The 13588-nt window shown below is 42.1% G+C and overlaps 2 protein-coding genes across 2 annotated transcripts in view; one reads left to right on the forward strand and one right to left on the reverse strand.

Annotated features, from left to right (window-relative positions):
* The window catches only part of STX11 (syntaxin 11), an 82372-nt gene extending 77550 nt beyond the window's left edge, over positions 1 to 4822 (reverse strand). Inside the window, exon 1 of the mRNA XM_070602768.1 lies at positions 4593 to 4822. The gene's annotated coding sequence lies outside the window, so the exon portion shown is untranslated. The remainder of the gene's footprint in view (positions 1 to 4592) is intronic.
* Positions 4823 to 4837: 15 nt separating this feature from the next.
* Positions 4838 to 5857, forward strand: SF3B5 (splicing factor 3b subunit 5). The gene has a single exon (XM_008531686.2). It carries the CDS (start codon positions 5241 to 5243, stop codon positions 5499 to 5501), a length of 261 nt encoding a protein of 86 aa, XP_008529908.1. The 5' UTR covers positions 4838 to 5240; the 3' UTR covers positions 5502 to 5857.
* The last annotated feature ends 7731 nt before the right edge of the window (positions 5858 to 13588 follow it).

Raw genomic sequence — 13588 nt, forward strand, 5'->3', positions numbered from 1 at the left:
TGCTATCTTGAGGGCCTCACTATGTGATGGGAAATATTTTTATATCTCTCCAGAAAAAGAATCAGTTCCTCAAACAACTAAAGCAGTTAACTCACTGAAACTTATGATTAAGGCAGTCCTTAGGCGTAATGCTAGAATTTCTTATAAGAGAGACTTGAGCCAGATATCCAGGTGGACGTGGGGAGACTTGAAACTGCATTTGCACAGTGTTTTACATAAGCTGAAGAAAATGTGGAAAAAACAGGCGGTGAAATATCACCATTGGTGCTTCGCCACAGCTGTGTGTGCCGATATGTTCCACCCCCAAATTCCTTTTTGGCATTAAACTACCATAAACAAGTGAATAGCATTAAAAATATTAGGCTTGCTTCTGTGTCGTTTTCTTTACAGATCCTTTGGGGATCTCTAAGTTAGGAAACACTCATAGGTGACACGTGAAGGAGATACAATACAAATGAATAAAATCACAAAAATATACACATAGAATTTGAAACATGGTTCTGTTTTACGAAAGCAAGTTGGAAAAGTGAAAGAAACGATACTTTGATAAGGATGTCAGGGCTTCTCTTCTATACACATACCTGTTCTAAAAAGTCAAGATGAAACAGCTTCCCTGTGTTGATTTAAAACCCAGACATTAAACATTCCCTAGGAACTGGACAAATCTCACACTCGCTCAAATTCACATTAAGGGAAAGCTATAAGTCAGTGCCTTTCCTCCAGGCTCACCTATGGCTTCCACCAGCAGGCTATAATGAATCACATGTTTAAGCGGATCCCTGGAAGGTTGCATAGAAGGTCAGGCTCATCCATTTCACTTCTTGTTGTTAGAGTCCGTTTTCTAATTTGTGATTACTGATGTTCAAGGACCCCCGTTGCACTGGCTCAGCTATGAAAAACTGTTCCTTGCGATCCTTTCAGATAACTCATTGAAGCAACTCTAAAACAACTAAAATTTAGTATATTCAAAATTTTGTAAAGCTTTGTCTCGGGTCTTTTTCTCTGACATTAACTTCATAGAAAATAGTGTTCCCTCCAAATCCCTATCTCTTAGGCTTAGAGTAAAAGGTGGTCGTGACTTTGATATGACTAGTCCCAACTACTGAGGGATGCTTTGAGATTTTGGGTATCTCTCTGCCTAACCCAGTGTGAGAATGATATTCTAATTCAACAAATATTTACTGAGCACTGATGATGGTTAAGTCATTATGCTAACATAATGGTCAAAAAGTTACATACTTCAAAGGAATTTACATTCAAGTAAGATATGCCATTTGTATCCAGATTACACCATAATTTACATAATTATTCCTTTATTGTTGGCACTGAATATGTTTCCAATCCTTTGCTGTCACTCAAGATGCTGTCATGAACATTCATTCATTTATTCAATAAATACTAATCTAGTACCTATGATATGTCAATCATTAATCTTAGTGCTGCAAGATTTAATTATTGCAATGAATGGAACATGTATATAATACTGCAAAATTCCTTTGTGAAATTTCTCCTATGAGAAATCTTTGCTCAAAAATTGCACCAGCTTGTGATTTAATATTATAACTAAAGAACAAAGAGGGACCAGCCTATTAAATCTTGAAGGAAGAGTCATAGAATGCATGCCTATGAAAATCATATCTGCCCCAGGAGAGATTATAAAAAAGGTACAGAACACTTTATCCTTTTGAAGTATATGTGCAATTAGAGGCAAAAACTTCCAAATATTGAGAGTTCTAGATCTGCTCAGATACATGAAACCCATGATGGATGGAAAAGAAAAGGTAAGGCTGAAGACATTTTTAACCACAGAAACACAAGATCATGTCTAGCAAACTTCTTTTCAAAAATTCGCTAAATTCCATATCACCTAAATTCCACATCACTGCTTAATCCAACTAAATTTAAAGCCCCAAAGTAGAATCTGTATGATGATAAGAGAAGGATTGCTTGCTTCTCTCCTAAATTATCAAAGTCTTAGTTGCCTTTAAAAATACAGAAAATCAAAGTTTTTTCTTCATTTCAGTCACAAGGTACCTTTTCTGCTTACAGAGGTTGAGAAACTCAAGGTGCCTAATTTATTAAGCGTTCTCAACTGCTGGTCTGTTCGTTGGTATTAAATACTGTTTTGGCGACCCCTAGTGGGAAACATGGTATCAACACCTGTACATTTAGAAAATCCTGTTGCTATTTTAAAACTTGCTTACAGACAAAAATGGGATCTAAAATAATTTTCCACCAAAGGAATGTGACTTCAGTTCATATCAACTTGAAGTTCATATTTTTTCTGCAATAGTAATAAAATTGAAGTATAATTTCTGGATACACAAGACATTTGACAATCAGTAAGAGCGTGGTGACTTAGAGTATGCTACACCCGTGCAATGGAATATTATGCAGCTGTAAAACAGGACCCAAAAAAAAGAATGAGGAAGTTCTTTGTGTACTCATACGGAATGATCTCCATTATATGTGAAAGAAAATAAAACAGAAAACAAACAAAAAATCAAAGTAGAGAACCATGGTGAACATTTTGCTACTATCTGAATTTTAAAAAGGATAAAGTATCATATATATTTGTGTTTGCTTATACATCCATTAAAAAAGTCTCTGGAACGGGGGCTGGCCCCGTGGCCGAGTGGTTAAGTTCGCGCGCTCCGCTGCAGGCGGCCCAGTGTTTCGTTAGTTCGAATCCTGGGCGCGGACACGGCACTGCTCATCAGACCACGCTGAGGCAGCGTCCCACATGCCACAACTAGAAGAACCCACAACGAAGAATACACAACTATGTACTGGGGGGCTTTGGGGAGGAAAAGGAAAAAATAAAATCTTTAAAAAAAAAAAAGTCTCTGGAACGAAACACAAAATACACACAGCATGGTTACTTATTGAGGATGGGCTGGGAAACGGGCAGATGTCGGAAATTGCATTCCTTTGTATCCTTTCTTCTTTTTGAACGATGCCTTGAGTATTAAAAATATCAAATGACTTTTAAAAAAAAACTTTAAAGCCTGCAACACAAGACCACTAAAGAAAAAGAGAAAAATGGTGCCTTGCATGTCTTGACTTAAAAAATAGACTAAATATAACTTTCTGTCTAAAAATATAAAATTTTCTTTCCTTTATACATTTTTAATTCTGTATCTTTTTCCAATGGAATCTTTTCTTGCATATTTTCCTTACTTAAAGGCCAAATTGTCAGATAGACATTGAAGCAACCTGACAGGCAGGATCCTCTTGAGGTGATATCTTGGGGCATGAAATAGTAACAGCTCCCCTGGCATGTCTTGCCAACAAGGTCACTGTTTCCAGACCCAAATTCTCTATTGGCAACAAGTGTATGAAATTGTGATACTCCCTCCTAGGTCACAATTTAAGACTCATAAGGAACATTTTCAAGTATACATAGCAGATATCCAGGAATAAATCTAGCAGAAGATGTGAAAGACCCATATGGAGACAATTATACAAATTTTAAAGTCAAAAAAGTAGACAGAAATGGAAATATATACTACGTGCATACATGAGAAAGCTCAATATAGTTAACATGGCAATCTCCCCAAATAAACCTATAAATTCAATGTAACTACAATTGAAATTACAGCAGGGTCTTTGTGCTATTTGCAAGCTGAGCTTAAATGGGAGGGTTTTTTCATTACCTTCGACGGTCATTTTTGGGAATGTAGAAGTATGATTCAGAGATTTACCTAGGTTTTAAAAGTGAATGTTCAATTTATTAAAGTTATAATTTGAAAAACTGCCTTTTCCCTTAAGCTTTTAAGTTCAGCTAAAAATCGTAAACAATAAATCTAGCAAATTTTCACAAACACTTTTAAGGGGGCTTTGGATAAAATTTAGTTCCACTCCAAATTTTAACTTTTAAACATTTTAAATCATACTTATTAGTGTAATGTAATACACTTCATTTCCTTGTAAATATTGCAATTGTCTGATTTAACAATCAAAACCTTTCATGTACTTATTTTCATAAATCCAGTTAATTAAATTTACAAATACGTAAAATGAAACAAGTTCTCTTCTATATTCCACCTCACTGTGTAAAACTTATGGCTGAATTGTGTTCCCCACACATTTATATGCGGGGAACTCCCCCTCTCAATCATCAGTAGCACAGAATGTGACTGCATTGGAGATGGGACCTTTAAAGAGGTGATTAAGATAAAATGAGGTCACATGGGCGGGCCCTAGTCCACTGTGACCGGTGTCTTCCTAAGAAGAGGAGATTAGCACACAGGCACGCTGAGGGAAAACCATGTGAAGACACACAGAGAAGACTGCCATCGGCAAGCCAAGAGATGTACAAGATGCAAAGAGGGAGAAGAATTTACGTCTAGAGTAGCCAAAGCCGATTTCAAGGAGATGCTTTGGAGCTGACTTAGAGGGAAGGTGTTTGCCAAGGGGCAAAGGCCTTGGAAGCAGAGGGCACAGCTGGGACGCAGGACCGCAGCGGCGCGGGACCGACGGCGGGAGCGCGGGCGGTGCACGGAGAGCTCAGGAGCATCATGAGCAGCGGCGGCGGCTCCAGGGGAAGGAGCGGGACGTGGGGCCCGGCACGTGTCGAACTGGTGCTGTACCTTAGTCGCCAGGCAGGAAACGCGGCCCTGCTAGCGCCGAATTAACTTCCACTCCATGCAACTTCTAAGGGACACACCGTTCCCCTGGGTGCGAAGGGGCTACCGCGCTGCCACGACAGCTCGAAAGCAGAATTACACCGAGACTCCATCTTCCCAGTTGCCTGTAGCCTTGTCCTACTTGAGGTTCCCATTTCGCCTCAGCCCCAAAGAAGCTCCCCGCCACCAAGACCCCGCCCTCCATCAGGCCGCCCACAGCCTCCTAAACCGCGGCGACGGGTCCCGGCAGCCCCTGTGCACGAACCCTCGGAAACCACAAGTCCCAGCATGCAAAGCTCCCCGTCAGGAAAAGAGCCGCCAAATAGACCATCATGCAACGCTCCGCGGAGGGGGCGGGGCTCTCTATAGGGGCGGCCCGACTTGCAGCGTCGCCTAGGCAACTCCAATTCCGTGACAGAAAACACTTCCGCTTCCGCCTCTCAGCCCTAGGCCGGCGAGTCCGCGCAGCTCCGTCGCTGTGACGCCATCCGGCTGCGACTGCGCGCGCCTAGAGGTTCGGTGGGCTCGTCCTTTCCGGCGTGAACCGCTACCGCTAGACCCGCTCTCGCTCGTCCGCGGCTTCCGACCCGGGGTCAGAGGGGAAGCGGCGCGATGACGGACCGCTACACCATCCACAGCCAGCTGGAGCACCTGCAGTCCAAGTACATCGGCACGGGCCACGCCGACACCACCAAGTGGGAGTGGCTGGTGAACCAGCACCGCGACTCCTACTGCTCCTACATGGGCCACTTCGACCTTCTCAACTACTTCGCCATTGCGGAGAACGAGAGCAAAGCGCGAGTCCGCTTCAACCTGATGGAGAAGATGCTGCAGCCCTGCGGCCCGCCGGCCGACAAGCCCGAGGAGAACTGAGGCCCCGCCGTGTCGCCGCCGTGCGGAGCATCCCTGCCCGCCTTGCCCCCGCTCGCCGCCGTTCCCGCGCGCCCCCGCCCCGAGTGGACCGGTTCTCCGCGTTTCGCGCTCCGCGGGCCCTCCTTGTGCGGAAGCGCCGACCCGGGGCGGCCCGCCCGGCCTGCCTTCGTGCGAACCCTGCCGCGCACAGCGCTGGGAGACCGTCAGCACCGCTGGGAACTGTGACCCTGGAGAGACCCTAAAGCCAGCCGGCGTCGGGGGAGGCGGCACTGGAGGGAGACGGAGTTCGGAGGCCCGTTTTTGGCTAGTTGATTGTCGTTGTTACTTTCTCCATAAAGTTCAGAAATTTTTCAGTCTCTTGGTGTGGACTGCTTGGGATCGATGGGGGGGATCCAGGGAGGGTTCTGGGCAGTGTGGTTCCGGGGTGGAGGGGGCCGTGTGCGCGGGGCCGGGGTTCATTGCCAGACGCTGAAATCCGCCCTGGACGACCTTTGTAATATCCCCCCACCCTGACTTCTCCTAAGAGCTGTTTCAGGCCCATAATGCTTTCGGTATTGAGGTTTGTGATCATTGTTTCCCACCTTCTTTTTCCTCCATTCAAAAAATCTTTGCTGTCATTACCTTCTCTCTGTAAATTGCATCCTCTCTTCTTTTGGGACTTTGTGGACATGTCTTGAGAAATGACAAGTTGTCAAACGAGTTCTTTCATTCATTCAACATTCAGCAAATATTTGTTGAGCTCTATGTGGCGGGCACTTTCCACGGTTTGGGGGTTTATATTATGCTGGCGGGGGTGGGGGGCACACAAACTAGATGGAAATAAGCAAATGCTAGAAGGTACTATGGAGGGTGGGAGTAGTGGCAGAGTTGCAGTTTTAAATAGGATTCTCATGTTAGATTATTGAGATGGTGACGTTTGAGCAAAGACCTTAAGGAAGCGAGGGAAATAGCTTTCCAGGCAGAGGGAACTGCCAGTGCAATGGTTCCAACCCTGGGATTGTCTGGCTTACTGGAGGAACAGCAAAGAGGCAAATGTGGCTGGAGGGAGTGGGCAAGAGGAAGAGTAGAGCCTGCCAGGCCAACGTCAGGACTTGTGGCTTTTACCCTGAGGGGGCTGGGGAGCCACTGGAAGATTGCTAAGTGATCTGATGTGTTTTAAATCAATGGTTCTCAAAGGTTTTGGCCTTGAGACTCCATTACATTCTTAAAAATTCTTGAAAGCCCCACAGAGCCTTTGTTTATGAGGTTTATAGCTGTCGATAATCACCAAATTGGAAATGAAAACAAAATTTTTAAATATTTAGTAATTCATTTAAAAATAACGGGGAGGGGCCGGCTCCGTGGCCTAGTGGTTAAGTTCCCGCGCTCCGCTGTGGTGGCCCAGGGTTCGGATCCTGGGCCCGGACATGGCATCGCTGGTCAGGCCACATTGAGGCGGTGCCCCGCATCCCACAACTAGAAGGACGTGCAACTAAGATATACAACTGTGTACAGGGGGGTTTGGGGAGATAAAGCAGAAAAAAAAAAAAGATTGGCAACAGTTGTTAGCCCAGGTGCCAATCTAAGAAAAAAAATAAAATAAAAAATAAAAATAACGGGGAGTGGTTAAGTTCCTGTGCTCTGCTTTGGCGGCCCAGGGTTTCCCCAGTTTGAATCCTGGGCTTGGACCTAGCACGGGTCATCAAGCCATGCTGAGGCCATGACCCACATAGCAGAACTAGGACGTACAACTAGAATATATAACTATGTACTGGGGGGCTTTGGGGAGAAGAAGGAAAAAGAAAAAGATTGGCAATAGATGTTGGCTCAGGGCCAATGTTTAAAAATAAATAAGTAAATAAAAGTAAAGCCATTACATGTTAGCCGAAACACTTTTTATGAAAAATAACTTTTCCAAAACAATTTTAAGACAATTTTGCACATGTCTTCGGTGTCTTCAATATCTGGCTTGATAGTAGACGGATTCTCATCTGATTCTGCATTCAACTATTGGGATATGAAGTTCTGGTTGAAGTATGAAAAAAATCCACTTCACATAAATATGTAGTAAGGGAAGAATATTTTAATGTCCTTTTCAAATAATTGTGCGTAGTCTTCGATACTCTAGCACAACCCAAGTGCTAATTTCTTAAAAGCTACTTACAACATGGAATCTAATCAATGAACTTTTCATTCTCTGTTACATTAAAATTCATTCATCTATCTGGAACTTTGAATGGATCTTTTATCCATACATGATTTTGTAACATCATGCATCTGTCGTTTAGGACGTATTGGCTCACTGAGTTATACAGGCCTTCCAAATGTTGACACATTTCATTATTTTTATCAAAAAGTCACGTTTATTACTATCACCGCTGATCTCATCAGGAAAGTCTTATAGTGTTGGGAAGCTGAAAAACTCACAGTAATGGTGTAAGCTTTCCACAATTTTATGTGTTTGCTTGATAGCTTAAATTTGATCACTGGAAGCAAATACTGTCTGTTGTTTTCCTTGAAGTGACAGGCCTACTTGGTCCATTTTCAGGAAAATCTGCCAAATACTTAGTTCTGAATAAGTATAATTTGTTGTCCTTTCAAGTAAAAGTGGTGTTCCTTGAGGGGAAAAAAAAGCCGCCAGTTCAGTCTGCAACTCAAATAATAACTCAAATAATAATACTTCTTTTCCTTGAGAAAACCATTGTACTCTGGTGGCAGCAGAAATGCTTACTACCAATTTTGTCACACGAAATATTTAAAAGGATGTATCCTCGAGGGCTAAAATTTCATAAAATTAGTCCTTTTTACTGCTTCGTCGAAGACATTAAGTAAAACCGAGTAGATGTTTTGGTTTTGGTTGTTCGCACTGAGAGTGCACAGCAGTGGAGAACGCAATGCCTACTAGTTGTTGGGTGCCACTACTTTTACTTAGTAACTTGGAGAAAGACCTCCATGAACTGGCTGGGATTTATAAGGTTAGGTTTCACAAGGGCAAGGATTTTGGTCTGTGTTCTTACCAGCCGTACCTCGAGTCTAGAACAGTGCCTGGCATATCACAAGTGTTCAATAAATGTTGAGTGGCGAGTATGGAAAGATCAGACTTATCCAGATAATATGCTGGGCCGATGCTAACTCACGTTCTTAGACTCTCTGCAACTTCACCAAAATAGGTAGTACCAAAGAAAAGAGATATTTGAACACATGCTTCCTAAATAATTATAACAGCTAACGTATTGATAGGTGTACTAAGTATTTTATCTAAAGTGATCTTTGGGAGATATTGTTCCCTGTTTTACAGATGAAACACGTTCAGAAATGTAATTTGCTCAAGGTCACACAATTACTACATGACTAAGCCAGAATTTAAACCAGGTCTTTCTAGTTCCAAAGCACAAAGTCTTAAATATACTGTTGCCTAAGCAGGTCTACCATAGAAAATCACATTAGAATAATTTGAAATCAGTTATTGTCTCAGATAAAAAGTGGAAATAGCAAAAGTTGAGTATATTATACTGAAGGGATATCAGACCAATATGAAAGTTATCATATAACTAAGTAAACAATGTAATGAAATATATTGAATAAAGATAATTTTAGTGGGAAGAATAATAATTTGCGTGAAAAAGAATTCCATTCAAGGATCTGAAAGTAAAGAAAGTGCAGCCCAAATACATTTAATTGAGCCAGTTATTCTTTTTTGGTTCTGGTATAAAAACAATATTTGTATCAAACACAGGAGGGCAGCAGATGATGCTCTGATAGAAATTACTTTTGGAAAGAGCTCTATACTTGTAGATTCCTGCTAACTTGGGAGAAAATCAACTCTTTCTGTGTTTACTTACAATGAGATAATTAGAAAGCCACTTTGTGAACTATCAAGTGATGAACATGTTTTTTCATTTGACAAATATGTAGTGAATACTACACATCACTGTTTTACCCTTACAAGGATGGGACAAGATGTGGACCCTACCCTTCAAAAAGCATGCTAGTTAGGGAAATAAATACAGCAGCACAGAAACAACTGATCTGTAGTAGCAAGTGGTAAGGCTAAAGAAAGATTTAGGAAAAAAGGCTATCGAGTTTACAAGAAGAGATTATTGCAACCTGCCTGTGGGGAAGTGGGTGAGGACATTGCTGAGAACAAGGCTTTCGAGCAGAACCTTGAGAAATCAGCAGGATTTATGTGTTAAGACAAGGGCAAGGCATAATGACTCTCTGGGGATATGACCAGCTGCTCTAGCAAGGGCACGAGAATTCAACCACTCGTTTCTATTTAAAATCTTTCCATTACTTCCTATAACTTCCTATGGTTTATAGGGTCCTCCACTCTGGCTCCTGCTTTCTTCATAAGCCCGGAAAAGCAAGTTAAGGTCTAAATCTTACGATAACAATGTTATTTCAATTAATCTTCACAGCAACCCTGGGAAAGTTATTATCCCATTCTACCAATAAGTAAACAGACATGGGAAAAATTAAGTTGTTTGCTTGATATCTCTCAGCTAGGTAATGGTAGAGCAGGAACTTATACTCAGGTCTGAATCCAGCATCCAGGCTCTTCACAGGGTAGGCCAGGATTTCCAAAACTCTTTCACAGAATTCTAATTCCACGAGAAGTTATAGATGGGGTTTTGGGGGATGGGAGGGATAAAGGAGAAGGGAATATCTTGGTTAAATAAGTGTCAGAAATGCCCCGCATCTTGGAGATTCGCGCTTCAGATTGGTTTTTTAAAGTTCTGCAGTAAGAGGTTTTGCTTCACTCAGTTCCTAAGCTTACTTTATCTTGGAGTTCCTTTTCTCAAAAAATAGTTACCAAGATACTTTTGAGAAATCTTTCTGGGGGATACTACTTTTGATAATGAAAGAAATTTGAGTAGAGAAATGATATATTCAACCCTGGGCTTTGAGAAAAATGAATTTGGCGGTGGCATGTCGGTGAAACTCATTACCCCAGCTGACTTTCCTTTCCTCCTTAGATTGTAATTCCCTCAGCTGCAGGTGAAGACCTTTGTGAATGGAGAGTCCTTTGTTCTCAGCTCTGATTCTTTTCAACTCTCCGAGACTAGAAACAAAGACATGAGAAAGAAAGGAGATGATTATATTGCGCAAATTGTTATGAAGCTGTCTAAAGTTCATTCTTTTCCAGGGCAAGACCCTGAAAAAAACAATGTCATTGAGGAATGTGGACATTTTTGTTCACTAATTCTATTAGCGTCCGGAAGGTGTATACTGACAAAGCCTCAGGAGTGAGTAATCCAGAAACCAACAGTGGGTCTACTTCAGAGAGATGACAATTTGTTCTTAATTTAACTGCCTTTTAATCTCACCTCCGTATTCCTTCCAGGCTCCTCAGGTCCTTCATTTTCCGTACTTGCAACACACACACATCACACATACCTGCCCGCTCAGGCACTTAGCACAGAAATCGTGAAAACTGGGAAGGGGTGAGCGGTGCTGGTAGGAAACCAAGACGTTGAAGAATCCATCTCATTTCTCGGGCTGCACAAATGGTCTGCTACAAATGGCCCTTTGAAGCTCCATCTCTTTGATCTGTGTTCCCTCAGAATCCTTCCTTTTCTCCACTTCCCTCCTTTCCTGTCCACTGTTCTCAGTTGTTATCTTGTCCCCCAGTCTTCCCTCTTATCGCTCTATCCTCCTGCTTTCATGAACCTTAGCCTTTCTTCCTCCACATCTCCTAACAAAAGCAGTGGCCTTCAAAACAGAAATGTCTTCATACCATTAAAAATGGGGGAAAATAAAGTAGGTAATTGTAGGGGTCGTGGTACGACCTCGAAGACTTTAGGGAGCTCACCTCCTCAGCCTCCCTCTCCTCACCAAACCCTCCACTCGCAAACCAGAGCCTTAGTCTCTGGTTCTGGTCCACCACAGCCTAGTGCAGAATCCCACCCTTTGCAATGAGGTAACATCACGGTCCTATCTCCTCTTCCATTTTGATGTGAGGATCAAGTGATATGTACCTTTTAGAAAAAGTCATCTTTTTTCCAATTAAAACATAGGAAAGGTGCAAAGAATAATATAACATGGATATTCCTTCCACCTCAAACTAACAACTATTTATTGCTTGCCAAATTCCCTTTCCTTTCTCCTATTTTTAAAGATTTTATTTTTCCTTTTTCTCCCAAAGCCCCCCGGTACATAGTTGTGGGTCCTTCTAGTTGTGGCATGTGGGATGCTGCCTCAATGTGGCTTGATGAGCAGTGCCATCTCCGTGCCCAGGATTCAAACCAGAGAAATCCTGGGCCACTGCAGTGGAGTGCGCGAACTTAAACCACTCAGCCACGGGGCCAGCCCCTCTCCTATTTTTAAAATAATTTTGCAAAGAATATATGTATAGATGGCCCTTCTAAAAATTGAAAGGAAGCGTTACAGATAAATGTTTCCTTTGACCATTGCTAGCCCGGTTTTTTCTCTCCTCAATCATTCCATCTCTATCACCAAAGTAATAACTTCTGAGTGTTCTTCCAGTATGCCCATTAGGTCAAACGTATGTCTGTATCCAGAGAGAGAGAGAGAGAAGAGAAGAGTGTTTTGTGTTTTAAAAAAGATACAAATGAAACTGTTGGGCAGTTCTTCAAAAACCTAAACATATAGTTACCATATGACCCAACCATTCTATTCCTAGGTGTATGCCCAAAGGAACTGAAAGCAAGGACTCAGACAGATATTTGTATGCCGATGTTCAATGGGGCATTATTCAGAACAGCCAAAAGGTGGAAACAACCAAGCAGATGGATGCACAAAATGTGCTTATGCTTACGATGGAATATCATTCAACCATAAAAAGGGATGAAGTTCTGATACATGCTACAACGTAGATGAATCTTGAAGATATTGTTAAATGAAATAAGCAAGACACAAAAAGACAAATATTGTATGATTCCATTTATATGAGGTACCTAGAATAGGTAAATTCATAGAAACTGAAAGTCAATTAGGGATTACTAGGGGTCTGGGGAGACACATTGGGGAGTTATTGCTTAATAGTCACAGAATTTCTGTTTAGGATAATGCAGAAAGTTTGGAAAAGATAGTGGTGATGGCTGCACAACATTGTGAATACGATTAATGCCACTGAATTGTGCACTTAAAAATTATTAAAATGGCAAATTTTATGTTATATGTATTTTTCCACAATTTGTAAAAATTAATACTGTAATATGTCAAAACCACTCAATTGTACAATTTAAATGAGGGAATTGTATGGTATGTGAATTATACCTCAATAAAGCTGTATATATATATATATATTACATATACGTATAGTATTATATTGTGCATATAATTCTATGCTTTTTTTTCTTTAGGATTGGCACCTGAGCTAACAACTGTTGCCAATCTTTTTTTTTCCTTCTCTTCTCCCCAAAGCCCACCAGTACATAGTTGTATATTCTAGTTGTGAGTGTCTCTGGTTGTGCTGTGTGGGACACCGCCTCAGCATAGCCTGACGAGCTGCACCATGTCCGCGCCCAGGATCCAAACCCGTGAAACCCTGGGCTGCGGAAGCAGAGTGCGAACTTAACCACTCAGCCACAGGGCCAGCCCCAATTCTGTGCTTTTTTCACATGTTATATTTTGAGATCTATCCCAATTGAGAGACATGGACATGTAGTTCATTCCTTTTTATACACGCCATGGGAACATGCCACGATTTGTATATCCACTCCCTGATTTAAGGCACTTAGCTTGTTCCCAGAGTGTCACCATTTCAAACAGTGCTGCACTGAACATCGTCATCCACGTCTCCTCGTGTGAGCAAGGTGTCCTCCTCAGGGCACTGATGTGCATCGTGTGTTTTGAAAGATGTAAAGCTTTATGTAAATGCAGGGCTCTTGTTTTCAGAACCTTTACTCTTGGCCATCCGTTTAGCGAATGTTTATTGAACCTACAGCAAGGCATACAGGGTCACGGCCTTTGTGGATCTGACAGTCCATGGGGAAGATGACAAGTAATGGATTGAGTAGAATAGGGGGTGATGGCGTCTTGAACACTTCAGTCTCTATAAGGGAGCTCCTTCTACTCTACAGTTTTCGTCTGGACCCACCTAAGGGTCTCACTCTTCCTTCTCTCCACTCGCCCCTTCCCCTCCC

The sequence above is a fragment of the Equus przewalskii genome, chromosome 32 (assembly GCF_037783145.1).
Source record: "Equus przewalskii isolate Varuska chromosome 32, EquPr2, whole genome shotgun sequence".
NCBI classification, from domain to species: Eukaryota; Metazoa; Chordata; class Mammalia; order Perissodactyla; family Equidae; genus Equus; species Equus przewalskii.

What these genes read in the sequence shown, in the direction of transcription:
- SF3B5 (XM_008531686.2), top strand. Translation starts at nt 5,241, where the DNA reads ATGACGGACCGCTACACCATCCACAGCCAGCTGGAGCACCTGCAGTCC.